This window comes from Ailuropoda melanoleuca, chromosome 6, assembly GCF_002007445.2.
Source record: "Ailuropoda melanoleuca isolate Jingjing chromosome 6, ASM200744v2, whole genome shotgun sequence".
Classification (NCBI taxonomy): Eukaryota; Metazoa; Chordata; class Mammalia; order Carnivora; family Ursidae; genus Ailuropoda; species Ailuropoda melanoleuca.
The window spans coordinates 116,279,093-116,307,059 of record NC_048223.1 but is presented as its reverse complement, the minus strand read 5'-3'; the positions used below and the strand labels follow the sequence as shown (position 1 = coordinate 116,307,059).

Below are 27,967 nucleotides of genomic sequence, written 5' to 3'. Positions count from 1 at the left end.
CAAGTTGATTCACATAGTGAGGACAGGAGATTGAGAAGATCAGAGAGGGGTTTTGACTAAGCTGAATTTGTTACATCAGGGAAACATTCAGGTGCTGATCTCCGGAAGTAGTTAGGGATGTAGGAATAGGGTGAAGAGCAGGGGGACCAACCAAAGAAAAAGTTGATGGTTGCATCTACTGAGGTGGATGCGATCCAGGGAGAGAGCAAAAAGGGAGAGAACTAGGATGTGTGAAACCATCGGGACATTTGGTACAAGGCACAGATAAACGGATGGAGAAAAAGAAAGCAGAGGTGGTCAGAACCAAATTAATACAGTATAGTAAAAACCAAGAAAAAGGCTTTAAAGGAGAAGAAGGAAGGGAATAAAGATACAAGCCAGGATAGCTGATGGAGCAAAGTCCTGAAGGAGATGGGGAGTAGGATTTAAAGTACAAGTAATGAATCATGGAACTTTACATCAAAAACTAGGGATGTACTGTATGGTGACTAACATAATAAAAAAAAATATTAAAAAATAAAGTACAAGTAAAGGGCTTACTTTGTCCTCGGAGATAGGTTCATACTAAAAAACGGCCAGGAGAAAAGGTGGCTGCTTGTTGATCTCTTCAGTAAGTAAGGAGAGATCACCTGCAGAATAAAAGTAGGGAGTGTGGGCTTCAGGGGAATAGGGAGGGTTTGAAGCTGGGGTTTTGGAGACTTAGCTGTTTAGAGACCAGAAACAATTCAAAAGAATGCTGCTGTGCACCGAATGCCTCGCTGAAGACGGCCGGAGTCAGTTAGCAGCAACTGCTGCTGGTAAACCCAGGAGCAGAAAAGGGAGATGGGGCTAGCAGGCTGGGATCGGAAGGCCAGGTAGAAGAAGAGGAAAGGGCCAGGGCAGAAGAATCCCAGATCTTGATGTGAACATCAGGGAAATCTTGAGACTAAGGTTGGGGAGAAAAGCAAGTGGTGTCAGGAGACCAGTTGGACCAGGACAGCAAAGGAGGAATGATTGGGCCTGGAAATTACCTTAAAACAGGTTCAGTTAGCAACAGACAGCACTGTACGAGGTGGGAAATTTAATTGCAAATGAAAGACCCTTGATGTGGAAAATTCCAAGTGATAGGTCCAAAGCATGATCTTGTCTGGGCAACTGAGGTACGAGAGGATAAAGGCTGAGGAACTCTGAAGTCAGGTTGTTAGATGGGGCTGATGTTACTCTGATTTATTTAGGGTGGCCCTAAGACCTTTGGAAACCAAAGACCCCTTCTCACCTTTTTCTAAGTCCTACAGAAAGGGCTAGCTTGGGTAAGTACATTTGGGGAAGGGTGGGAGAGGGCAGGAAACAAATAGAGCCTTTAAAGATAACACCTAGAATACCTCTGGAAGACTCCCCCAGAAGCTGCTAGCTTTGATTGCCTCAGGGAAGGGACAGTATGGTTGGGAAATAGACGTGGAAGGGAGATTTTTCACTCCACATTTTTCTGTACCTTTTGAATTTCAACTTTGTTAATGTAGCCACCTATGAGAACATAATAAAATGAAAATTTCAGCTGAATATTATCGACAGTAACCAACTTGTTTAAAGCAATTTATGCTTTCTTTGTTCTTTCTGGCCCTGATAAAAAGATTAGTTTGATGGGCAGGGCTAATAAAAAGAATATGTAAAAGAGTCTGCTAGTCACAATACAGTGTTTTGCTAAGTTTATTTCCAGCATTGGTCTCTGAATTACATCATTCACATTTCTGTATTGCTCTTCCATAATGATGAACTAATGGCAATTACATTCAGCAAACTTAGGTGGTTTTCATTGCATTAATTCACATGTTTTCCCTCTTGAACTCTTACACCAGGTGTGAAAATCACCTCTACCCTGCAGGTGTTGAAGCTGATCAAGCAGGCCGGGGAGCGGGTCCTGGTGTATTATGAGAGGCCCGTTGGCCAGAGCAATCAGGGTGCCGCGCTGCAAGATCATTTTGGACAGTTGGAAGAAAACTTTCTGTCAAGCTCATGCCAACCAAATTATGAAGAGGAAACCACGGGCTTGGCAGTAGATGCTGAAAATAGAGATTTGGATTCTGAATTTGAAGACCTGGCAAGTGATGTCAGAGCACAGAATGAGCTCAAAGATGAGGCTCCATTAAGTCACAGCCCCAAACGTACTCCAACAGCACTTTCTGTTAAGCCCCTTGGAACGATATCACCAGTTTTAAACCGTAAATCAGTTGTAGGAAGTCACCCACCACCACCAAAACCTCCGTGTAAAGACGGAAATAAACCCTTGGCCCCAAAAGCTTCTGAGATAACAGACGCGACACAAGTGTCAAAACCCGCCCAAGGACCCACTTTCAAACCACCCGTGCCACCACGCCCGCAAGTGAAAGTTCCTTTGCCTCCTGCTGACGCTCCGAATCAGACAGAACCAGATGTTCTTGCTGAAAGGCCAGAAAAGGTGCTGCCTCCTCCTCCTGCAGATAAACCTGCTGAAAAGCAAGCGAAAAATACGGATCACGCAGAAGATGCAGCTGCATCTAAGCCGTTCTTAGCAAAGCAAGAAGTGGCGAGAGATTTTACTTCAGAAAGTTCCTGCCCTCCTAAGGACAGTTCGGATGACCCTCAGACGTGGGAATCATCAGAAATTCCTTACCGTAATAAGCTAGGAAAATGGACACGAACCAGAGCAACCTGTTTCTTTGACATAGAAGCCTGCCACAGATACTTAAACGTCGCACTGTGGTGCAGAGACCCTTTCAAGTTAGGGGGTCTTATCTGTTTGGGGCATGTCAGCTTAAAACTTGAAGAGGTGGCTTTAGGGTGCCTGGCTACAGCAAACATGGAGTACTTTTCAACATTCAGACTGGAAGCCCCCTCGCCAAAGGCAATGGTCACGAGAACCGCTCTGCGCAATCTGAGTATGCAGAAGGGATTCAACGACAAATTCTGCTTTGGTGACATTACCATTCACTTCAAATATTTGAAAGAAGGAGAACCAGACCACCCTATAGTTACTAACTTCGAGAAAGACAAAGAACTGCATTTGGTCGAAGAGGTCGCAGCCCTACCTAAAGAGGAGCATTTTGTTGGACAGGTGGGTCTTACGGAAAATAAACACAGCTTCCAGGATACCCAGTTCCAGAACCCGACTTGGTGTGATTACTGTAAGAAAAAAGTGTGGACTAAAGCTGCTTCCCAGTGTATGTTCTGTGCTTACGTTTGCCATAAAAAATGTCAGGAAAAGTGTCTAACGGAGACTCCTCTTTGTGGAGCAACTGATAGGCGGATAGACCGGACCCTGAAAAACCTCAGGCTGGAAGGACAGGAAACCTTCTTAGGCCTGCCTCCTCGTGTGGATGCTGAAGCTAGCAAGTCAGTCAATAAAACAACAGGTTTGACGAGACACATTATCAATACGAGCTCTCGTTTGTTAAATTTGCGCCAAGTCTCTAAAACTCGCCTTTCTGAACCAGGAACTGATCTAGTGGAACCTTCACCAAAACACACACCCAACACGTCAGACAACGAAGGCAGTGACACAGAGGTCTGTGGTGCGAACAGTCCTTCTAGACGGGGAAACAACACAGGAATAAAGTTGGTGAGGAAGGAGGGTGGTCTGGACGACAGCGTTTTCATTGCAGTTAAAGAAATTGGGCCGTGATCTGTACAGGGGCTTGCCTACAGAAGAGAGGATCCAGAAACTAGAGTTCATGCTGGATAAACTGCAGAATGAAATTGACCAGGAGCTGGAGCATAATAATTCCCTTGTTAGAGAGGAAAAAGAAGCAACTGAATCAAGGAAAAAATCCCTTCTTTCTGCTGCTTTGTCTAAATCAGGCGAAAGACTACAAGCTCTGACACTGCTCATGATTCACTACAGGGCGGGCATTGAAGATCTCGAATCTTTAGAAAGTCTGTCTTTAGACCAGCACTCCAAAAAAATAAGCAAGTACACAGATGACACGGAAGAAGACCTCGATAATGAAATAACCCAACTAATAGACTCCCAGCCATTCAGCAGCATATCAGAGGACTTATTTGGCCCATCTGAGTCTGTTTGACAGACAGCCTGTTTAAAGTTCGAGTGATTGAGGAAAGTTGCATCTCAAGTACCACAGATCACCCACGTGTGAGCCCCCTTCTAACACTTCGGCCTGCTTCTCCACAGCCATGTGCTTGTGTAAGAACAAGAGTGAAAAAGGTGGTTTTCCAGCAAAAACATGGCCAGCTCACTAAATTGGTTGTTTCAGATTGTATTTATAGCTATGCTTTTTTGGGTTTATACTGGGAATTTATTTTTACTAATTTATTTTTAACTTTTTCTAATTATGTAATTATGTAAGCTAACTTTTCATGTTTGTGTATGTGTGATGTCTCATTGTGTTATTTTCCTTCATCTTAGGTTTTGAATGAGTGTTAAATAGGATACTGTCCAAATTCTTGAAGTATTTTCATTTCCATCATGGTCACAAGTTTGCTGCATGCCCAAATTGACAACGGCAATCATTGAGGGAACAGGTTTTGAATCTTTGTGTTAGGAAGTTTTTCACAACTCTACTTGCTTGAAATTTTTGTTATTTTGGGGTTTTGGGGGTGGTTTTTTGTTTTTGCCAAATGTAACATAAAAGCGGATGCTGCAGCTTTAGTCCGTTACATGATTTAGTTAAAAAAAAAAAGTTTTATGTATATTGCTTGCTTTCTATCCTGTGAATTTTTTTCTAGTTTCTGTGCAGTTTTAGTGAGAATACAGTTATTAATTTGAAGAGGTTGCATTGAAAAACAAAATGTAATAGGGAATAGAGAATGCAGTTGGTCAAGAATTTTGTAGAGAAGATTACTAAAAAAAAAAACAAAACAAAACAGTAACCAGTAGGATTTTGAAATATAATCTTTCGAAATGTTGATGCTTTCTCCTTTTAAATGGGAGTTCTGAACATTTGATTTTTTTCATCTTCAGTTCTCCCATGGGGAATAAAGCATGTCAAGGATAAAGTTTCAGAGGACTGTTCTTAAAATGACTTAAAATGGGTCTATTTTGCTTTAGGAACATTTTCATGCAGGAGGAGGTTGTGAAGGAAAGGAATCACGCGAGAGAGATTTGTTGCTTTTATGACATGCTGCAGGTTGAAGGTATGGTGGCCATTCTGAATGTGTCTATAGTTCAGTCTTGTTGAAAAAAATAAAAACAATATAGATACATAGGAATTGGAATCAGTTCTCTGGTAGTTAAGATCTATTCCCTTGGTCCATTGTGTGGACCCCAGTAACTGAGGGAAAATGTGTGAGCATGACCTCTGTTGGTATACCATAAAAGTTTTAGCCTTTTATATGTCTATTTTCTTTTTGTAGTAACTATTACGATAATTGACATATAGTAAAGATTGACATGAATTTCGAGCTAGGTGGGACAGTTTCGATGGCCGGCAGGAAGAGGCATAGTGTAATACGTAATAGTAAGGGTTCTGGCCCAGGTCTACAGCCCAGGACTCCAGACAAGAGTTTAAGGTCAGGCTCTTCCACTGGCCATTAATGAACTTTATAACCACAAGAGGGTTCCATGCTGCGGTCTCCCCAGCTTCAGAGTAGGAATAAACAATACTTTAACTACCTCACAGGATTGTTGTGAGGAGAACAACAGAACTGCACAAGTGCTCTGAACAGTAAAAGCTATTCAGAAAAGGTATGACTCAAATGGGGAAAACATTTTTGAAGGTAGAAAAGTTATTCTACTTTTAAGTGAAATATTAGGAAGTACCTTTATTGGCCAAGTTGATAACAAAAATAGATCTGTGTATCCCCTTTTTTGTTGTTACGCATGCTTGCATTTTAAAAAAAAAACCCTGCTGTAGAAGTCTTTATACACCACCTTCTCTGAAAGCTAAACAGAAGTTCTGTAACATGTGCTTGAAACAGTCTGCCCAATGTAATAACCAACTTTTATCTTATGAAAAATAACTTACCGGTGATGACCTGGAAGGCCAGTGTCTAGTGGCTGGTGTGTATGGATGGATGGCACCACAGAAGTTTAGTGACATCCAAGCATGCTGCTGAAACCGATGCATTTGAAAGAGCTGCAGAAATAATGCAAAATTTTGGTTTCATAAAAATCTCCTGTTTTGAAAGTATTTAACTCTGTAGAACCACAATTATGAACAGCTCAGTAATGCTGCTAATGATACTTGTAAAATCTATCTTTAATGTAGTGCAATATTTTTATATCTACTGGGGCAGGCAGAGGCATCACAGTTGTGCTTTAGCATAGGGGTGGGGGGGGTCACTCTGAACACCCTAGGGGATAGTGAGGTGTAAGGCTTCCGTGAAAACAGTTGTATTCTATATTACATTCCTGGTGTAATCTTGCTGCCATGCTATGTTATTGATAGCTAAAAAAATAATAAAAAGAACTACCACAGAAAACAAGAATATCTTCATTTGCTAACATCTGAGAGAGGTGAGATTGCTACATCTCTCAGAAATTACCGCCTGGTAGGATTTGGCCATGCAAACAAGCTCTTCACAAAGTCCACTTCTGCTAAACAAAATTGCTGTTTTGAAATTTGCCTAACAGCATTAAATTCTGGTTTTTCTGTTGTTTCTCTAAGCTGTGAAATCTCAGATGTATGGATCAGCCCTGCTATTTATTAGGAAAATGATTATTTTCTGTATTTTGATATTTAGGTGAAGAACTAGGTTAAACAATCAAGCTGAACAATATTTTAGCATTTTTGTGGAATCAGAATTAATATGCTGCATTTCCTAATATCAAGCCCTATACTCGAGTATCAGAATAGCTGAAATACTATTGGCCATTTTATGATTTTGAGAGGAGAAAACAAGCTGAAAATTAATTAGAGGGTACTCTCAAGCTCTAAATTTATCTGGATTTTTTGAAAGGCAGTTTGAAAATACTTGGCTCCTGATTATAAAGATAAGATCTTAATTTCCCTAAAAGTGAATAAATTTAAAATCACTTTAAAAATGTATTGTCTTTCTTTCTAAATTGAGATAATAGCTTTCCTTAAATAGAAGGATTGGGGAAGGTTTAGAGCCCCTCTAAGATTTGAGTAAAACTGCGATTCTCATGTCTGTGAGTCTCACGCCAGAAAAAGACACACACACACACACACACACACACACACACACCCTGAGTTGTCTGGATTCCAGGGCCCTGCAGGCTTACCGAGCAGAAGAGCTTAGTTACTTCCATCAGATACGGTTATTTCTTCACGACAGTCAGGAAAACAATTTAACTTTAGAAACGCAAGGGTGACTTACTGGGCTTTTCCACATTGACACCATGGGACTAGTTATAGATTTCAATTTAAAGTCAATTTTGCAAAGCCAAAATGTAGGGTTCAGACTAACCTGAATTTTACCTGATGCCTACAAGCAGAGAAGATCAGTTTTTAATTAGATATTCACAGTCAATACCTTAGGCATTTTATTCCAGCAATCACGTCTGGTTTCTAAAGGAATACAAACAGGCACAGTAGCGTTCAGTAGATTTATTAAGGAAACTAGCTAAAACATGTGTGCACATACACTTAGCAGTCAAAAGAAAGAACTGAATATTTTTTGCTACCTCATTAACGTTTTTGTATCTGTTTTGCCAGGTACAAACATAAAAACCCACCTCTGCTGAAAAAAACATTCAGGGAGCTGTATGTTCATGGTTCTGATACACACATTAAAAGAAAAACAAAAAGCCTCACTTCACAGTCTTGCTAACCCCAGAATATTAGTCCTATAAAAGACCTTGTAATTTTCCCCCTCTCAGATATAATTGATACTCTTGCTCCCAGAACAGTTCTGAAAAACTCACATGTATTTTATGTTCTAGAGATCAACAATGGGTATGCCTCTGCCAGTCATTCTTGAAGAGACTGAAGCCTTAAAGGCAAGAATGAAATTGGAGTAAATCACACAGTATTGTGGTCAGGGAGAGCCACAAACCCTCTAAGAGAATTGATCTGTAGCACGTTCCTGAAGGATCTCCCCTGTGGAAGTAGAGACCAATCCTGCCAATTTACGTTAGCCATATGAGAGTGCTTCTAGAGCCATCTTACGACGTCAGATTTGTGTCAGTTGCCCAGTGCAAATATGTGAGTGGGAGACTTGTTTGCTTCCACCACACTGCACTTGAAAACCAGACTTCAGGTCAGTCCAAGAAGCTTCATAAAGCAAACGGAAAGAAAGTACTAGCTACTCTCTTAGGGAATGACGAGGTTGAGTCCCTGTTCTAAACTTCTTTGCTCCTTGTCCAAGTTAACAGAAACACAATTTTAGCTTAGCAAAGTACAGACATTAGGTAATTTTTGTTGATAGCAGAGCTACAGAATTAACAGGTATTATCTGAGACATTTCTATGCTATCTGCACACTCCAATCACATCTACAAAACCGGATGGCAACTCACAGTGCTAACACAGTATTTGCTGTTAAATTGAAAAGTCACGTCCATGTCATGCTTAGAAAAACCACGTTATATAGCACTAGATGACAGAAGAATATACAGACATTTCTAGATGTTTCTAGGGTTTTTCTGTCTTTGAAAGGGAATGTGTCCTGACCTATTATTTTTACCTGTTTTCCTAACGTGATTCAAGATAATTTCATTCCTCCTCCATCTTCATTTAAAATTTGTTTTCACATTGATGTGAACAACCTTCAGAAGTCTAAAAAATAGTTGCAATTCAAAACTTAATAGATTCCTAGAAGACACTTGGATGACCTCTTAACAGATCAAAGATAACAGATTTTTTCACATCATAGCAGCTATTAGCCTTTTAAATTTCTAAAAGTTGAACTAGATGTTAATATATCCTATCATGCTTAAATTTACAACCTTGACAGTATAAGGTGTATCTACCCTCAATTTTCTTTCATCCTGAGCCAATCAAGTATATGTTTGAAAGGGAAAGCTAGTTGTTCATAACTATACTTCTGGGTGCTTTTCTCTGCTTTCAGAACATTTACTATTTTTCCCTATTGGCTTTAGTGTCCGCTGCCAACCACATGACATGTAAATATATAATTTACAACCGTCTGTTTCCAGGTAGATGATTCTGTAGAAAGCTAATACCAGCTATGAATTATGGGTAAGTTCAAAAGATGACGGACTCAAGTTCCTGTCCTCTACATTTGAGATAACTAGCTTTCAGCTCATATATGGGTAGTAATTACAAGTTAACCACACTCAGTGTCACTGCATCATATGCTGTCTTATTTGATTCTGTTTTTCAGACTTCCTTCTAGTTTCTCAATGTTGGAAGTGTCTCGGAGATAATGTGTGCTTTAATTTTAAACACTCATTACCAATATTCAGAAAAAATATAAGATTTTTTTGCCCAAGTGTTCATGAATGTAAGTTTTTTAAAAATTATATTCAATTTGGATTCAAATATTTATAGATTTACACTATATCTATTTCGTCAAAATATATTGTATAATATTTAATGAAATCAAATACATAAAATAAAGTTTTCAACACTATTTATACAAACCCCTAGAAAAGCTGCTTTTTCTTTATAAGGCTGTTGGCAATCAATCACAACCACGGAGAAGAATGAATAATGTTTGGTGGTTTTGCTTTCACCAGGGATGAATGGTAGGACTAAGTTCTGGAGGATTCATTTCACTGGAAACACGGTTTTATACAATTAAATACTTCGATGACTTTTGAGGATCTCAGTCACTTTCAGATTCTTCATCACCTATCGGATACGACTGGATATTATTCTGGGTGTACATTTTTGTTTTAATGGGGCAGTTGTGATCCATGAGAATAGCCTGAAAGAGAGCAAAGTGCACATATATTAACCTTGTTTCACAAAGATAAGATGGCTCTAACCTACCATCTCTAAGGACTGTTAGTTGAAAAGCTCTATCCAGCACACCCACGGTTGACCGGTCCTTCGGTGCCACTGCCAGGGGCCTGGCGCAGGAGCCCTGGGCTTCCACACTCCGGGACGGTTCCGGGCAAGAGACCGCAGACGGGGTCTCCGGCAGGACCGTGAGGTCCAGTCAGGGCAACCTGTAAGCCATGAAGCCAGGGCTCTGCGGGTCACGTTTAGGAAGAGTTCTATTAGAATCTTGGAATTGGGACCGGGGGCAGTGTGGCGGATCCTGGAGGTCACCCAGTCCAATTGCCGTTCACAGATTTCACTGTGGCCACACAGTAAGGACGCACTCTATCCTTAATGAGGTGAACTCCTGTTGGAAATGCACCTGAGGCCAAACTGCCTCCCATGTTTCTCTGTATGGATCCGGTTCTGGTTCCAGCCATCTTCACAGGCTGCCCTTACAATATTTTAAGACCACTGCCATGGCCCCTGAGGTTTCCCTACACTAATCACAGGGCCTGTATCTTCATAAATAGCATTTCTAGAGCACCTCTCCCCAAATCCTGGGTGTCTTCCTCTTGCTCAAATGTAGGATTTAAAACACAAGAAGACACTCATGAATATAAAAACCTTTTGCCTTCTTGTTACTGAAAAACAAACAGTCCATTCATCCTCAGTTGAAAACATCCTCAGTTAATAAGTCCCAGCCGATAAGACTCCTCGAGCGTGTGCAGACCGAGCCCTCACCCTGCCAGGCCGTGCTGAGCGATCCTGGGGCAAGAGCTCCGCTTCACGGGCGCTCTGTGGGGAGGCCGATACCCGCCTGCGTAGGCGTGGAGAGAAAGAACGTGACCGTGGGATGAACAGCCAGACGGGGCAGATGTGCGCCAAAGAGCCTTGCGCCAGAGTCTGTTCCTGCTCCAGGCGGAGGGGCACAGAGCTCTGCATGGCAGGACACAGCACCACGAACAGCTTCCCCCACCAGCCGTGCCTTTCGCGTTTTCCTCCATATAAACTATTCCCCCAACATCCTTGTGTGTGGCTTGAAAATCTACATGGAAACATTGACCTGTTCAAATTTATCTCATGTTGGCCTATCGCAACCTGTCTTGGTGTTTGTCAGCGACGCCCCCACCCCCGGTCTTGCCCCATACATTTGATAACGTCTATGACTCCGCTCAGTGCTAACCCATTTCTCGTTTCCTGAGAAATTCTAAAATGATCTGCCTGGGTGACATGTTAATATACCGACTTCCTTGACCCTCTAAGTCAGGCTGCCAGCTCAAATTGTCAGCTGCAAATTTAACTTTTTTTTTTTTTTTTTTTTTTGGTGCTTTGTGCCAAGTGAATACATGTATTTAATAAAGAGCTCAATTTCTAAAACTCAGTAACTGAGGCAACAGACATTGTCCACCGGGAACATTCTCCCCATATGAATGTATTCTTGTTACACAAAAGGTTTAACCCCCAAAGAGCTCAACGTCTCACCTCCGCAAGGCAGTGATCCTCAAAGAAACATGCACAGGAATCCCTTGGGGGGAGGAGGTTAAACCTGAAACTCAGGTCCCTGACCCTTTGTGACAGTGGTGTCAACACGCTATGAGAAGCAACCGCCATAGTGATACTGTGTTGTCTAGACCTACAGCAGAGCCGTACGGCTGCCACAGCCTGCTGGGCACCTGCTGCCATGCCTCTCAGAGCCTGTCCCTCCGTGGCTTCCCCGCGAGGGAAGGACAGGTCCCACGGCACTCACAGGTGGAATGCTCACAGCTCAGGGACAGCCGTACGGAGGAGAGGGGACACGAGCTGAACCTTGAAGGTTGGGAAGGATGGGCACAGCAAAGGACCTGTGAGCACAGCAGGAACTACCCACTCAACGAGCCACTAGGTAAAACAGGGACACGGCGCCGGGGTGGCTCAGTCAGTTAAGTGGCTGACTCTTGATTTCAGCTCAAGTCATGGTCTCGGGGTCATGGAATTGAGCCCCACATCGGGCTCCACACTCAGCGTGCAGTCTGCTTGAGATTCTTGCTCTCCCTCTCCCTCTGACCTCCCCCCCAACTTGCTCACTCTCGCGCTCTCTCAAAAACAATAAATATAGATGGAGGTTAAGATGGCGGAGGAGTAGGGGACCCCTTTTTCAGCCGGTCCCCTGAGTTGAGCTGGATAGGTACCAGACCAGCAGGAATATCCACGGAATCAGCCTGAGACGCAGGAAGATACATCTGGATCTCTACAAATGAACATCTCCAGCGCTGAGTATCGAGGTACGAAGCGGGGAGCCGTGAAACCGCGCACAGATATCGGAAGCTAAACAGAAGGGGGAGGGAGCCGCCGTGTCAGGGCGCCGGGAAGCGGTAGCCACCTGCAAGGGGGAGTGGACAGACCGCGGACCCGCACGCTTGAGACAGCAGGCTGAGAAGGGAGCTCCGGGAGCGCACGCGGGACGGCTGGCGGTTGGCGGGCCACCTGCACGGGGGAGCAGGCGGACTCGCGGACGGCACCCGCGAGACAACAGACTTAGAACGCGAGCTCCAGGAGCGCGCGCGCAGGGCGGCTGGCGGGCCACCTGCACCGGGGAGCGGGCGGACCGCGGACCCGCACTCTGGAAACGGCAGACTGAGTCCGTGAGCCGGGAGCGTGCACCACCAAGCATCTCACGGAGCTCCGGAGCTCCGGTGTGCTCACTGGATCGAGGCTGAGACCGGGAGCTCCGGGAGCGTCCGCGGGGCGGCTGGCGGCTGGAGGGCCACCTGCACGGGGGAGCAGGCGGACTCGCGGTCAGCACCCGTGAGACACCAGACTGAGACGGGGAGCTCCGGGAGCCCGCGCGGGGCGGCTGGCGGCGGGCGGGGTTGGAAACACAAAGGACAGAGACGTGCCGGCCCTGGAAGTGAGGGCTGGGACGCCGGGTGTGGGGCGCACAGCCCGGGATGCTGCAGGGTTGAGCAGCACCAACAGAAACAGAGTTAAAGTGGCCAGAACATCAGTGGAGAACGATCCGCGATCCCTCTGTTCTGAGACAGAGGCTGAATTTCAGCCGCTGCTGCTCTCTCAGAAGAGGCATAGCAAACCGCCAGGGAAAGCCGCCAGAGAACAAAAGCCCGGAAATACCGGCTCACAGGGTGCCCATCCCCATCCCCCCTCGCAAGGGACACAGAGACTCTACCCAAACAGGGTTTTCTGAGTACCGGCAGGCAGGCCCCTCCCCCAGAAGGCAGGCTGAAAAATCAAGAAGCCCACAACCCGGAGCGCCTGAGTGGCGCAGTCACCAAGCACCTGTCTTCGGATTAGGGTGTGATCACAACGCTCCGTAAGGAGTCCTTCATCGGGCTTCTCCACCGGGAACCTGCTTCTTCCTCTCCCACTCCTCTGCTTGGGTTCCCTTTCTTGCTGACTGTCTCTCTCTCTCTCAAATAAATAAATAAACTCTTTAAGGAAGAAGCCCACATCCCTAAGATCTCTATAAAACAAGGGCGCACGGCCTGGGTCCCAGTCAACACTTGGGCTCTGGACAACCCTGCAATCTCTCTTCATCAGAATGACGAGAAGGAGAAGTCCCCCCCAGCAAAGAAAAGATAATGAGTCTGTGGCCTCTGCCACAGAATTGGCCTCGGCCACAGAATTAATACATACGGATGTATCCCAATTATCAGAAATGGAATTCAGAGCAACAATGGTCAAGATGATGAGTAAACTTGAAAAAAGCATCAGAGAAAGCGTTGCTGAGAATATAGAATCCCTAAGGGCAGAAATGAGAGCGAATCTGACAGAAATTAAAAACTCAGTGGGCCAAATACAGTCAAAACTAGAGGCTCTGACGGCCAGGGTCACCGAGGCAGAGGAACGCGTTAGCGAATTGGAGGATGGGTTAGTAGAAGAAAAAACGAAAATAGAAGCTGGTCTTAAAAAAATCCACGCCCACGAATGTAGATTACGGGAGATTACTGACTCTATGAAACGATCCAATGTCAGAATCATCGGCATCCCTGAAGGGGTGGAGAAAAACAGAGGTCTAGAAGAGATATTTGAACAAATTGTAGCTGAAAACTTCCCTAATCTAGCAAGGGAAACAAGCATTCGTGTCCAAGAGGCAGAGAGGACCCCATCCAAGCTCAACCAGGACAAACCTACGCCACGGCATGTCATAGTGCAATTCGCAAATATTAGATCCAAGGATACAGTATTGAAAGCGGCCAGGGCAAAGAAATTTCTCACGTACCAAGGCAAAGGTATCAGGATTACGTCAGACCTGTCTACAGAGACCTGGAATGAGAGAAAGGCTTGGGGGGGCATTTTTAAAGCTCTTTCAGAGAAAAACATGCAGCCAAGGATCCTTTATCCAGCAAAGCTGTCATTCAGAATTGATGGAGAAATAAAGACGTTCCAAAATCGCCAATCATTAACCAATTTCGTAACCACGAAACCAGCCCTACAGGAGATATTAAGGGGGGCTCTATAAAGGTAAAAAGGCCCCAAGAGTGATACAGAGCAGCAAGTCACAACCGATACAAAGACTTTAAAGAGAAATGGCATCATTAAAATCATATCTGTCAATAATCTCTATCAATCTAAATGGCTTAAACTCTCCCATAAAACGCCACAGGGTTGCAGATTGGATAAAAAGACATGACCCATCCATTTGCTGTCTACAAGAGACTCATTTTGAACCCAAAGATGCATTCAGACTTAGAGTAAGGGGATGGAGTACCATCTTCCACGCAAATGGACCTCAAAAGAAAGCTGGAGTAGCAATTCTCATATCAGATAGACTGGATTTTAAACTAGAGGCCATAGAGAGAGATACAGAAGGGCACTATATTATTCTTAAAGGAAGTATTCAACAAGTGGATATGACAATTATTAATATATATGCCCCCAACAGGGGAGCAGCAAGATACACAAGCCAACTCTTAACCAAAATAAAGAGACATATAGATAAGAACACAGTAATAGTAGGGGACCTCAACACCCCACTATCAGAAATAGACAGAACACCCTGGCAAAAACTAAGCAAAGAATCAAAGGCTTTGAATGCCATACTCGACGAGTTGGACCTCATAGATATATATAGAACACTACACCCCAGAACCAAAGAATACTCATTCTATTCAAATGCCCATGGAACATTCTCAAGAATAGATCATGCTCTGGGACACAAAACAGGTCTCAGCCAATACCAAAAGATTGAAATTATCCCCTGCATATTCTCAGACCACAACGCTCTGAAATTGGAACTCAACCACAAGGAAAAACCTGGAAGAAACTCAAACACTTGGAGGCTAAGAACCATCCTGCTCAAGAATGACTCGATAAACCAGGAAATCAAAAAACAAATTAAACAATTTATGGAGACCAACGAGAATGAATACACAACGGTCCAAAACCTATGGGATACTGCAAAGGCAGTCCTAAGGGGGAAATACATAGCCATCCAAGCCTCACTCAAAAGAATAGAAAAATCTAAAATGCAGTTTCTATATTCTCACCTCAAGAAACTGGAACAGCAACAGAGGGACAGGCCTAACCCACTGACAAGGAAGGAGTTGACCAAGATTAGAGCAGAAATCAATGAATTAGAGACCAGAACCACAGTAGAGCAGATCAACAGGACTAGAAGCTGGTTCTTTGAGAGAATCCATAAAATTGATAGACCACTGGCAAAACTTGTCCAAAAACAAAGAGAAAGGACTGAGATTATTAAAATTATGACTGAAAAGGGAGAGGTCACGACCAGCACCATTGAAATTGCAAGGATTATTAGAAACTTTTATCAACAGCTATATGCCAAAAAACTAAACAATCTGGAAGAGATGGAGGCCTTCCTGGAAACCTATAAACTACCAAGACTGAAACAGGAAGAAATAGATTTCTTAAATAGGCCAATTAACTATGAAGAAATTGAGTCAGTGATAAACAACCTTCCAAATAATAAAACTCCAGGCCCAGACGGTTTTCCTGGGGAATTCTACCAAACATTCAAAGAAGAAATAATACCTATTCTCCTAAAGCTATTTCAAAAAATAGAAACAGAAGGAAAGCTACCAAACTCATTCTATGAGGCTAATATTACCTTGATCCCCAAACCAGGCAAAGACCCCCTCAAAAAGGAGAATTACAGACCGATTTCTCTAATGAATATGGATGCCAAAATCCTCAACAAGATCCTTGCTAATAGAATCCAACAGTACATTAAAAGGATTATCCATCATGACCAAGTGGGATTCATACCTGGGATGCAAGCATGGTTCAACACTCGCAAATCAATCAATGTGATACATCATATCAACAAGAAAAGACTCAAGAACCATATGATCCTCTCAATTGATGCAGAAAAAGCATTTGACAAAATACAGCATCCTTTCCTGATTAAAACCCTTCAGAGTGTAGGAATAGAGGGTACATTTCTCAATCTCATAAAAGCCATCTATGAAAAGCCTACTGCAAGCATTATTCTCAATGGGGAAAAGCTGGAAGCCTTTCCCTTAAGATCAGGAACACGACAAGGATGCCCACTCTCGCCACTATTATTCAACATAGTACTAGAAGTCCTTGCAACAGCAATCAGAAGACAAAAAGGGATCAAAGGTATCCAAATCGGCAAAGAAGAAGTCAAACTGTCTCTCTTTGCAGATGACATGATACTCTATATGGAAAACCCAAAGGAATCCACTCCCAAACTATTAGAAGTTATAGAACAATTCAGTAAGGTGGCAGGATACAAAATCAATGCCCAGAAATCAGTTGCATTTCTATACACGAATAACGAGACTGAAGAAAGAGAAATTAGGGAATCCATCCCATTTACAATAACACCAAAAACCATGCGTTACCTTGGAATTAACTTAACCAGAGACGTAAAGGACCTATATGCTAGAAACTATAGATCACTTTTGAAAGATATTGAGGAAGACATAAAAAGATGGAAAAATATTCCATGCTCATGGATTGGAAGAATTAACATAGTTAAAATGTCCATGCTACCCAAAGCAATCTACACTTTCAATGCTATCCCGATCAAAATACCGAGGACATTTTTCAAAGAACTGGAACAAATAGCCCTTAAATTTGTGTGGAACCTGAAAAGGCCCCGAATCTCCAAGGAACTGTTGAAAAGGAAAAACAAAGCTGGGGGCATCACAATGCTGGATTTCGAGCTGTACTACAAAGCTGTGATCACCAAGACAGCATGGTACTGGCACTAAAACAGACACGTAGCCCAATGGAACAGTATAGAGAACCCAAAAATGGACCCTCAGCTCTTTGGGCAATGAATCTTTGACAAAGCAGGAAAAACATCCAGTGGATAAAAGACAGTCTCTTCCATCAATGGTGCTGGGAAAATTGGACAGTTATAACTCTAAAATTTTTCTTCCAGTTCAGCCTCCAAGTTCACAAAGATGCCACGATGACTCCTTTCCCCTGGGGTGCCAACATTTTGTTTCTGGCTCTGGTTCTTGCTTGCTTTCTTACCTACTCAGAATAGAATGAGCTTTAACCCACCTGTAATTTATTTTCACTTTTACCTCATTTTGCTTCTGAGCCTTATGGGTATTGATTATTTTTTCCGTCTCTTCTGTTTTCTTGTTATGATTCCAATTTCTTCTGGATGATTTTCTAAATTGCATAAAATAATTTGTTCTTTGTTTCTGCAGCTTTTATAAAATATTTTTTCTTTTAATTATTCAAGTGCATTCCTCCATAAATTAAAGTTTCTGAATCAAGAGTTAGGAGATTTTTTTCAGATTTGTCATAATATGGGCCAAATTTTGTCAGCCCTCGTATATTTATGAAAATATGTTGCATGCCAGACAGTAGGTTGTGTGCTAGAGAAATCAAGAAGGAAGAGCCTTTGATACTAAGTGAGTGTGGTATGGGAGTCTGGTATGGAAGGTGGAGTGCTAGACAAGCAAACAGATCAAACAAGGCATAAGGCCATGGAGAGCCCAGGGCAGGGGCACAAGCCCACCCAGAAGGCTGGGGGAGGAAAGAACATCATGGCAGCTATGGTAGATGCTGCCCTTATCCCCCTTGGCCCTTCTAACCCAGTGCCTACTTATTCACCTACAAACTACCAACACCAGCATCGGATTACATCCACTGCTGGCACAGAAAAGTGCTAGAGGACTAATGCCCCAGGCAGTATCCCCACACACTGACCAAAGCCCATCAACCTGTTCTCCATCATCTCCCAGAAGTTCCCAGTGAGACTGAGCTCCAGTTGCCCACAGCAGCTGCCTGACAAATCATACTTCCTGTATCACCCGCCTTCCCTTGCCTGTCACATTTCCCAGCTCCCCCAAAAGTGTTCCCTGGAACTACCTCCCAGGTAAATACTTGCGATTGCTGGCACCAGGGTCTGCTTCTGAGTGGCCCACACTAGACAGTCGCCTTCATGGAGACGTAATAGCTGTGGAATTACAACAAATGAAGAGGAGTCATTGAGGTAACATAAGGGAAAGGGAATTCCAGACAGAAAGAGAGTCTAGGCCAAGACACATGCATGGGAATCAGTGTCAAGATCTGTGTGAGGGGGCAACGACCCTGGAGTTTTAAAGAGCCCCATCCCCTGAGCTCCAGCTCAAAAGTGGTTTAACCATGGACCAGCAGAGAATCTGTCAAATGTCCAAAGGATGGGAAGACTGCAAAAGTGGGGGGCATTTAACCTCAGCCTTTGGACAAAAACTATGTGATTTAAAATCCTGGTTCTTCCNATACTGTTTCATAGCTTTTAGAACCTAGCTTACTGGCTTCTGAGCCTCTTTTGAAAGACTGTGCAACAGTTCTGCTCTTACAACAAGTTATACGTGATCAAATAAGCCAGACGGTATCTGTAATATTCGCAAGGTGCCAGGGACAGAGAGGGGAGAACAGGATATAGTGGGTAAGTCAAGTGCGTAGGGGCCACAGAGAGCGAGGCTCAGGGACCCGCCAGGTAACTGAAGTCAGCTCTGCTGGGGAACAAGGCGAGTCCGACTCTCCACTGAAGACGAGAGAGGAAAGAGGAGGGTGTCTGAATTCACAGCAGAGCCCAGTTACTGAGAGTTGAACCCCTGCCACACTCCTGGCTTCCTCTCACAGAGCAGAGCGAGGCTCTCCGAAGGGGTAAAAGGCTTGTTGGATCAAATGAAGTATATAAATTAAACGCACAGCCTGGACATGAGACAGGAAAAGCACTGAAGGGTAAGCCTTCCAGGCTTGGAGATTTCGAGAGATACCAAAAAAGATTAGTGATTTACATGTCCATTATGTAAATGCCCTGCAAAGGGACACATTTCTCTAAACAGATGATGACAGGCAGGTCTTTGCCTGGCCCCTGCATCCAGGAAGCAGAGTAGCCGGAAGGACGCGCTAGGACAACTGAGGCAGCCGAGAATCGCTCGGGAAAAGACTGCAATCTCAGCGCCTACTTTCCAGTCCGGGCCACAACGAGAGACGTCAGGAGTAAGATGTCAGACACGTGCCCTATCTCTAGAAATAATTCTTCAATCTGAAAAAATATCCATACCAGCACACAGCTATTCTCAACCAGACATTTTGAGAGTCGGGCTGCCTGTCATTGTCATGTAACTAAAACACAGTTGTCCTCACGTGGCAGAGCGGCTATTTCTTCTACTTGCAGAGGGACCTGAGTGACAAACAGGACTTTTTCTCCACCTGTGCTGATTATGGGAGAGGAGAGGGGAGGAGAGGGTCAAGGAGAGAAGGGATGAGGTGAGGAGGGATGAGGAAAGGAAAGGAGGGGTGAGGAGAGAAAAGAAGAGAGAAAGAGAAAGGGAGGAAAGGAAAGAAGGAAGAAAGGAAGGAAAGGAAGGAAGAAAGGAAAGAAAGAAAAAAGGAAAGAAACCGAGAAGGAAATCCAGTACACCGAACACCAAACAGAAGAAACACTCAAGGCTCACATACTAGGTCATGTGTCTACAGTTGGGGACCCATGAACACAGCATTCAATCCTTCCAAACAAAACAGCTGAAGTCCCAACACCTCATTATCAGAATGCCGCCTAATACAGGAATTATGTGCTACGGTTTATAGGCCTTATTCCGGGTCTCCTGTCCCCCTGCATTTGGTAAGCGCACATCCTGAACGCCTGCGCTGGTCAGTATGGGATTTTCTCAAGCTGGCAGAAATCAATTCCGTCTCCCCCGCGGCACACTGCTGTCCCGGCCTCGCTCCCCCGATCATCAGGTTTCTTCCCGCTCTGCGGGCTCCGGGAGCAGGCCGCAGCTGTCAGTCACCCTCAAAGGTTCCCGTCCCACTAGGCAGGTGGAATCCAGTGTGATACCTTCAATGATGGGCAGCAATTACGGGCAGTGAGATGTGCGTTTTCTCAAGTGTTTAATGATTCCTCTTGCTAGGCATGGATTAAGGATTTTGACATTTTAACGGTGAAAGTGGCTTTCTGGAAGCCTGCGATCCTGTTGCTTTGCCCCGCAAGATTGTCTCTTCCACGTCCCTCGGCTTTTTTAAGTGAACTAAAGCACGGATTTACATGAGGGAAGAGAAGAGGCACTGGGGGGCCTGCCTCCCGCCGGGCGCCATGTGGACCCCACGGTGGGGGCCGGTGGGTGGGCTGAACGCCCCGCTCATCCTCGGACCTCGCTCATTTCCTCCGACACCTCAGATTAACCATCACGCTGCTGCCCACACACAGATAACACGGCAGCCGCTGACGTCCACGGCTTGGCTAGGGACCCCATTCAGCAGTCCCGGGGTCTCAGCAGCCAAAGGAAGGGCTCACCACCCACAGGGGACAAAGGGAGGCTACCAGGGGACCTCTGAGCGGGCAGTAAATCAGAGCGTTTGGTAAAATCAAGAAAGAAGTGTGGGGGGTCCTGGAAACAGTAACACACTTATTGAGCATTGACTGTGTGCTAAGCCCGGGGCTAAGCACCATGTGGGATTCTCCTCCAAATCCTCCCAGCCAGCCAGTGAGGCAGACGCTGTCATTTCCCATGCGACAGTGTGGCTCCCAGGCCACGCCAGCCCTTCACTATCTCCCAAGAAGCTTAAGCAGCCGCCCCCATGACAGGAGCAACTGTAGGGGATTTGGCTGTTTTTTTGGTCAAAAAGGGTCGGGAGTAACCTTCCTTCAGCCTTCATCAAATTGTTACGGTGGCAACAGAATGAGTTAAGTCGTTGCACTGAGAAGTTTCTGACCCCGAGGCGGGCGTTTCAAGGCCCTGTGCGGGGGTCAGGCCGGGAGCCAGGTCGGACGATCGATAAAGTGCTACGGTTGTTCAGAACTGGGGGCGAGGGGAAGGAAAGAAAGGGTGGCTTCCATCAGGGGAGTTCCACAACACCTTCCACTCCTTTCCTTTCTGCTGAACGGGTCGTGAGGGATTCAAAATGACCTCGTTACTTCCTGAACAATAAAGGGCATAGACCGATGCTCAATGCTGAATATGTTTTTTTAAATATATTGAAGGAATTAATGAATACAAAGAATGCGCCAAACAAATAAAGGCTGCACACAGCCTAGCTTTAGAGTCTGTGTCTGTTCTTAAACCCACTCTTCGGGGAAAATCATAAGAGGGCAGTTAGAGAAATGCCAGAGCATCAAGACCCATTTCAGTTCACCCGTCAGAAAGAACTTCTGGAAGTACCCCCAAGAGAACGTCGCCAGGGAACCTCAGAGCCACTCAGAATCACAAAAATACTGTCCCTCCCTGCCTGGGTTATCTCATTCATTCTTAATCCAAACCACTCTTCTTCCAGTTGGACGAGTTTTTTTTTTTTTATTAATGATTTTTTTTATTATATTATGTTAATCACCACACAGTACATCCCCGGATTCCGATGTAAAGTTCGATGCTTCATTAGTTGCGTATAACACCCAGTGCACCATGCAATACGTGTCCTCCTTACTACCCAGCACCGGTCTATCCCAATCCCCCACCCCCTCCCCTCTGAAGTCTTCAGTTTGTTTCTCAGAGTCCATAGTCTCTCATGTTTCATTCCCCCTTCTGATTACCCCCCTTTTCTTTATCCCTTTCTTCCCCTACCGATCATCCAGTTGGACGAGTTTCTGTCACCGTGTGAGGGTTTAATCCACCACCAGGTATGAAGGCTGTCGGGTTAACGTGACTAATGCATTTCAAAACTCAAGTTTAGAATCAATAAGCGAATTTGTTCAGAGGAGGAACACCTTATGCTCAATTCTATATCTTTCATCTGGTTATGATTTTGGTTATGAAACTGCGAACTTGAAGGTGACACGTGATCCCATGTGCTCAGACATACGTATACGAGAGTTTTCCAAACACTCTTATCTACACCAAAACTGTCTCCAGAATCTTCGGCAGTAAGGACTAAAACGCTATCGCTGAAAGCTGCGCGGTTTAGGACCCGGCGCAGGAGGCGAAAAAATTATGTTCAAGATTTTCAAGAACTGAAGTAAATTACATTGAACTACCCCATGTCTGCTTAACAAAAGAGCTGTACAGACTGCTAACCTATGTACGAAAATCATGTCATTCTTCACATTTATAAACAAAATGCTTGATATAGTAAAAGAGATATGGCCCATGTGGTATAAACTCAAAAGGAACTCTTTACCATTTATGTTTGGGGAGTTCTGCCCAAAAGGAGCAGAAATATATTTTATAAACTAAGCCATGAAGAAACTATCCAGAAGACCATGCTAAAATGATCAAGAAACACTTGACTACGTCTTAAAATTTTCTTACCATTTTTTCTTCCTTGGCAGGCGGACTTCGAAGAAAAAAGCAGAGAGGAGCAAAAACAATATCAATTATCCCAATGATGGTCATGAGCCATGGAAATCCGACTGCCTTTGCGATGGCCCCACCAGCAGAAGGACCTTTCAGGAAACAGAGAATTAGATCAACCTCTCTCCAGATGTCTCAGACGGAAAGATATAAAAGTTTAAATAATTTGCAATCAGCATGATCGTGCATTAAGCTAACAGGCTGTTCTGAAAAGCCAGCATCCTCACCTATGGCATATCCCATACAGAATGCTACGTCTGCAATGGCATACACGCTCCCGTAGACAGACACGTGCCGCAGGTCGACCAGGTAGCCCATGATGGGCATCATGGACGAATCCACCATTCCTATGGACAGTCAGGGAACATGGTCTATGGAAAACGGATGTGACTCAAAAATGTGGGGAGTATCAGGGACTGTGTCCTAACCTCACAACCCCACTAGCTCTTCCCCAGTGGTCATCACCACCTCTGAGTCTCAAAGCAGGCTGCCCAAGGCATACCCATCACTGAAGACAGACTGCAGATCGCTGAGGCTGGGACCGGAACCCAGGCCACCTTTGCCTGTTTTCCACCTTACCTCACCTTCCTCCATGGTCTGAAGGGCCCATCTTCCAAGGGAGGGCTCCCAGTCCTCTGGTGACTCACAGACCAGGCTTCACACCCAGTCAGGTGCTGCCTACTGGCTGTGTGGGCCCCTCACCTGCTTCCAGCTGGTGCTTCCCAGATTAAATCCCTTCCGGTCCACTGGCCCCTAGCCCTCACCCGGGGAGCACACCTACAAGCCTCACACCCCCCCATCCCCATCCACACACCCTAGCCTCACGCACAAACCATAAGAAGTTGGAAAGTATCAGGGAAGCTGTCTGAGGGGCCCCCCTGCCCTGCTCGGGGAAGAGACTAAAAGAGGTCTGCTCATTTGGGGCTCAAACAAACACACACCACCACCAAGGCCAGTATTAGAATCTCTTGTTCCTTCAGCACAGGGACAGGTGGCATAAAGAGCGAACATGTGTGCAGAGTCCTGGGCTCAAGCCCCCGGCGGGGTGAGCACGGCCATTCCTTATCTCTCCGAACATGCCTTCCCCATCATAAAATGGTGCAGATCACGATCGGCTACAGTGAGGCCGGATCCGTGGACCCCTCCAGCGGGGGGCTCCGATGTGAGCTCCCTCCCTGCCAAGTACTAGCAGCACGAAGGGGCGGGACGTTTCTTTCACTCAACGAGTATTTGTCGATCCCCTAACATGTGCAGGGTGCTGGGGTCATGGGGTGAACAAAGGGGACAGAAGAGCTGGATGGGCCGCGAAGAGTTGAAACACGAATGACAGTTGTCCCTGACGCCGTGAGGTGCTGTGTGAGGACAAACCTAACGGGGCCTGGGGAGTCCGCAGAGGCTCCCTTCTCTCTTTCCACGGTACCAAAGATTCAATTCTTGCCTTTAGGCTGGGATAGATTTAGCATTTACTTTTATTAAGCCCCGTCTGTATATTACAAAGGAGAAACAAATGTATACTATTTATGGAAAATGTTCACGAGATGGTGACCGTTCCTCACATTACAAAGGCTCGTCCCCTCTGCCAGTGAGAAGTCCCACAGCATGGTGGTGATCGATACCTCAGCTCACCTTTTCTGTACCAAACCTTATAAAAAATGCATGTGAGGTCTCTGCCCCCAGGTTCCCAGCAGCAGGTCCGTGCGCAGACTTGAGCCCAAACAAACGCGCTCTGAGTGACGGATTCTCCTGTTTGCCCAAGGGCAGCAACGGAGTGTCCGTTTGCTTCTGTAAATATCAGGCTTTTAAACATCCTGGTGTTCGGGAAATTAATGACTAGTACGTAGAAGCAGGAACCTATCTGTAGATAATCGACAGGCTGTACTCGAGCTTGGCCGCCCACAGCCTCCTCTCAAGCTTCCGGAAATTTTAGGTCGAGGAACTACAGTCTGCCCCAATAAGACGAAATCTTTCTTAGTCATGGGGAAAACAAAGTTTTAAATTGAGGCATAAGGTTAGGTGACTTACCAATTGCAAAACCAACTCCAAAGTTGGGAGCTATGAGTCCATAAATGTTTTTTGCAAAAGGAATCTGTAAGAGGAAATAAATATTACACTAGAATCACGATATCCAACTGTAAATCTTCTGGGAAAATCCTAAAGACATGTTTTCTCTGGCCTGGTGTGCAGGTTTCCTTCTGAAGGAAATGGGAGGAAGGAGGGGGGAGGGTTTGGGGAGAACCAGGACCTCCAAGTCTTTAAAAGTTGAAGACAAAATGGGTTTTGCGACCACCAAGGAAAAATGCACTAACTGCTGAGTTGAGATCAGCCTGGACCATATTCCATTTCTGACAAGGACCAGAAGGCCTCGCTCGCGGCAGATACTGGCCATTGGTAGAAGGTGTTTTATTCTAGAAAAACATCTTGAAGCTAGGTGTCTGAAAGAGTTTAAAGACACTGTAATGTTTAAGATGATGGGGTGGGTAGTGACATATACACTATGCAACAAGACAGACTAACCTCCAACTGACATAAAATGAAAGTATATTCCTTGGGGGATCTTGTCCAAAAGGTTTAAGATGATAACAAATTAGAGGAAAATGGAATATGTCATCAAATCAACGATCAACAAAATTTAAACGACTATAGAAGTTTCCTGGGGATTCTGGCCCAAAGCAAAAGTTTTATTTACAGACCATTGCCACTTGTCAAATATCATCTTTTACTCACACATAAAATGCTGATTCCAACAATTATCATTCCTAGAAGAGCGCAAAGCCACCTACCAAAAGAAAAAAAAAAAAAACACCTTTAATAAATGATCATTCTGATTTTCCCCCCAGGCCAAATTTTCAATAGAAATCAAAACAATTGCTTGTAATGACTAAGGCAGAAACACGTAGAATTTGCTTCAAAGAGCTACATTATTCTAACAGAGCGAGCACTGTTCGCCTTTCATCTTACCTCCCCATTTTGTGTGCGAGCATCCCAAAAATATTGGTTCCAATGAGATAAGAGATGCTAGCTGGCAAGAAAGCAATGCCTGTAAATTTATAAAAAGGACACCTTATCAGTATTGATTATCAGTCAAGTGTTAGAAAAAGTAATAATTGTCAGACACCACGATGGTGATTAGAACCGAGGGGAGAAGCCCTGAGGCCCGCACCGAGCAGCTAATATCCGGTGGCTGACGGATCCAGGCTGGACCCCACAGGCCTGATCCGTCCCCACAAAGCGGCTGAGACACTCCACAAATGAGATGCATTCCCCTATCAACAGCTCCATCTCGCCTCCATCTGTGCTGGGGGGGTGGAGGGGTTGCACGCACGGCCCGACACGGGCAGCTCCCGTCGTGGGAGGGGGCCCCTGTGACCCCGCACAAGCCGTGAACAACGGCACCCCCCGCCACCAGCCTCACCCCTTTGTTACTTTACTGCGGAAGGAAGGCAGGCACAGTCATCAAAAAAACTGAGGCATATTAAGGGCCAACGAAAAAAGTTAAAATCATCCCAAACCCCACCATTCAGAGAACGAGCATGGTGATCTCCTGTAAGTTCATACACACAGTTCATATACACGTAAATGCGTGTGCATGGGATTTTAAGAAAAAAACAAACAAAACGGGGGTTTATACTATTGTTCTACGTTCTGCTTCTTTCAACAAGCTTTATGAACATTTTTCCAGGTCTAAAAAAATTAATGTCCATGTGGTCTTTTTTTTTTGTGGCCGAGTCACGTGATGGACATTGACACATCCGAGGTTCGACGCCCTCCCAGAGACCTGCATCCCCGGGCCAAGCCTGTCCCAATTTCCAGCTGCGGGTGGCGGTGGTCACCTTGCACGTCATCTGTGCATTGAACAGAAAGCCTCCCCGAGTCCCGCCTGCCTGGCTGCTGGGGATCTGTCCACATCAGCTCTGTGTGGTCCGCATCTGTTATCAGGACAAGAGACAATGTCTTCTCGAAGGATGGCTTTTCAAACTAGTCATACTTTTAGTGTTCTCCTTGGACTCAGTTATACCAGATTTGATTCTAAGCCTTGCCCACTCATGGTGAATGTTGCTCTGTGCTTGGTCCCAAGACTGCACAAGCTAGACGTGTACAACAGATACTGGACAGCCAGCAGGTAGGCCCCCGAAACGCATGGGGCCTGGGACCTTTCTTGTTCCGGCAGCTCAGCAGCGCTCAGACAAGCGGGGTCTTGCCCCTTCAAGGGTACAGCAGCCTCTCCCTGCACCTCTCTAAGCACGAATGCAAGGCATCGAGCCCTCCCGAGAGGCTGAGCCTTCCAGCACAAAGATTAGGTCCAGGAGCAAAATCCAAAACCAAATCATCCCAGGCCTGGTGATCTGGGAAATAATAAAGAGCAATCTCACGTTCGTGTTCCAGGAAACCATTGTCGTCACACTTGTCATACGGGCAGCCAAATGATTGTTGGGTGTAATCAGATTGAGCAAACACGACTGATAGCACGGGTCCGGCTCAGGGCTACACCAGAGACAATGACCACACACGGCTCTGGTCGCCATGAGCACGTCTTCAAAGGAAGGAATCAGGTGACATCTGAACTGGGACGTGGCTACGTTAGGGACGTGACAAAGGTACGAACACTGTGCTCTGGAACCCAGGAGCTCCCCAGAGCAGCTGGTAATTAAGCCTAACCTTGAACACAACGGAGTCGAGTCAGTCTGGAGACAAGAAATCATGAGGGCCTTGGTCTCAGGATGAGTATCTATGGGGTTCGGGGAGGCGGTAAATGAAGGAATGAAAAAAAGTATAAAATGAATAACACCACGGGTGCCGTGATAGAGAGCCACCAACACTGGGCCTCAGTGTCAGAGAAACAAAAGGAAAATGGAGGTGGGGGTGCCTAGATCCCCTCGAGGAAGGCAGCTGCTCTCCCTCCCAATCGCTGCTCTGGAGGATTGAGGTCCCAGATGGGAAGATCCCACTTTTCTAGAAAAGCCTGAACTCGAGGTTCTTACATGAAACCTCGGGATTTGTAAATGTCGGCAACTCATTTTTTGAAACATTAAGCCCCTGCAGACGGACACTGAAGCAGCAACCAAACCCACATTCGGGCTGAACTCGGTCCACAGACAGCGCCCAAGGAAGTGGACTGCAAAGAACCTGACCGCGAGCCCTGCTTCCCGGTGCATCGGCCACCTGCTTGACTTGCGAGCGGGGTGCTGAGCTCGCCCGAGGGACCTGCGCACAGACACACCCGATTTTCCAGAGACGGCAAATCCTCCCAGGCAGCGAACTGCGGTTCACGCTTCTCCAGGAAAACGCACCCAATGTAAGTGAGGCAAGAAGCACAGCGTTCACTACAGCTCGACACGGGCGAGCGGAGACACAGAGACCGTTCCGACAGCACGCGTCTCCCAGGAAGGTTCTGAGGGTCAAAGGGCAAGCAGCCCTCCCT

General features: G+C 45.3%; 2 protein-coding genes across 2 annotated transcripts in view; one reads left to right on the top strand and one right to left on the bottom strand.

The window, feature by feature from the left end:
- PDZD8 (PDZ domain containing 8) overlaps positions 1–6,955 on the top strand; it is an 82,826-nt gene extending 75,871 nt beyond the window's left edge. Inside the window, 2 exon segments of the mRNA XM_034663339.1 lie at positions 1,836–3,628; positions 3,630–6,955. Coding sequence (XP_034519230.1) covers positions 1,836–3,628; positions 3,630–4,037 — 2,201 coding nt within the window. The 3' untranslated portion in view covers positions 4,038–6,955.
- An 820-nt stretch (positions 6,956–7,775) lies between these two features.
- Positions 7,776–27,967, bottom strand: part of SLC18A2 (solute carrier family 18 member A2) — a 43,411-nt gene continuing 23,219 nt past the window's right edge. The window contains exons 10-16 of the mRNA XM_034663627.1: positions 25,507–25,585; positions 25,273–25,324; positions 24,571–24,634; positions 24,175–24,330; positions 22,776–22,895; positions 22,507–22,640; positions 7,776–9,764 (exon numbers count right to left, since the gene is read on the bottom strand). Of these exons, the coding sequence (XP_034519518.1) occupies positions 9,663–9,764; positions 22,507–22,640; positions 22,776–22,895; positions 24,175–24,330; positions 24,571–24,634; positions 25,273–25,324; positions 25,507–25,585 (707 nt within the window). The 3' untranslated portion in view covers positions 7,776–9,662. The remainder of the gene's footprint in view (positions 9,765–22,506; positions 22,641–22,775; positions 22,896–24,174; positions 24,331–24,570; positions 24,635–25,272; positions 25,325–25,506; positions 25,586–27,967) is intronic.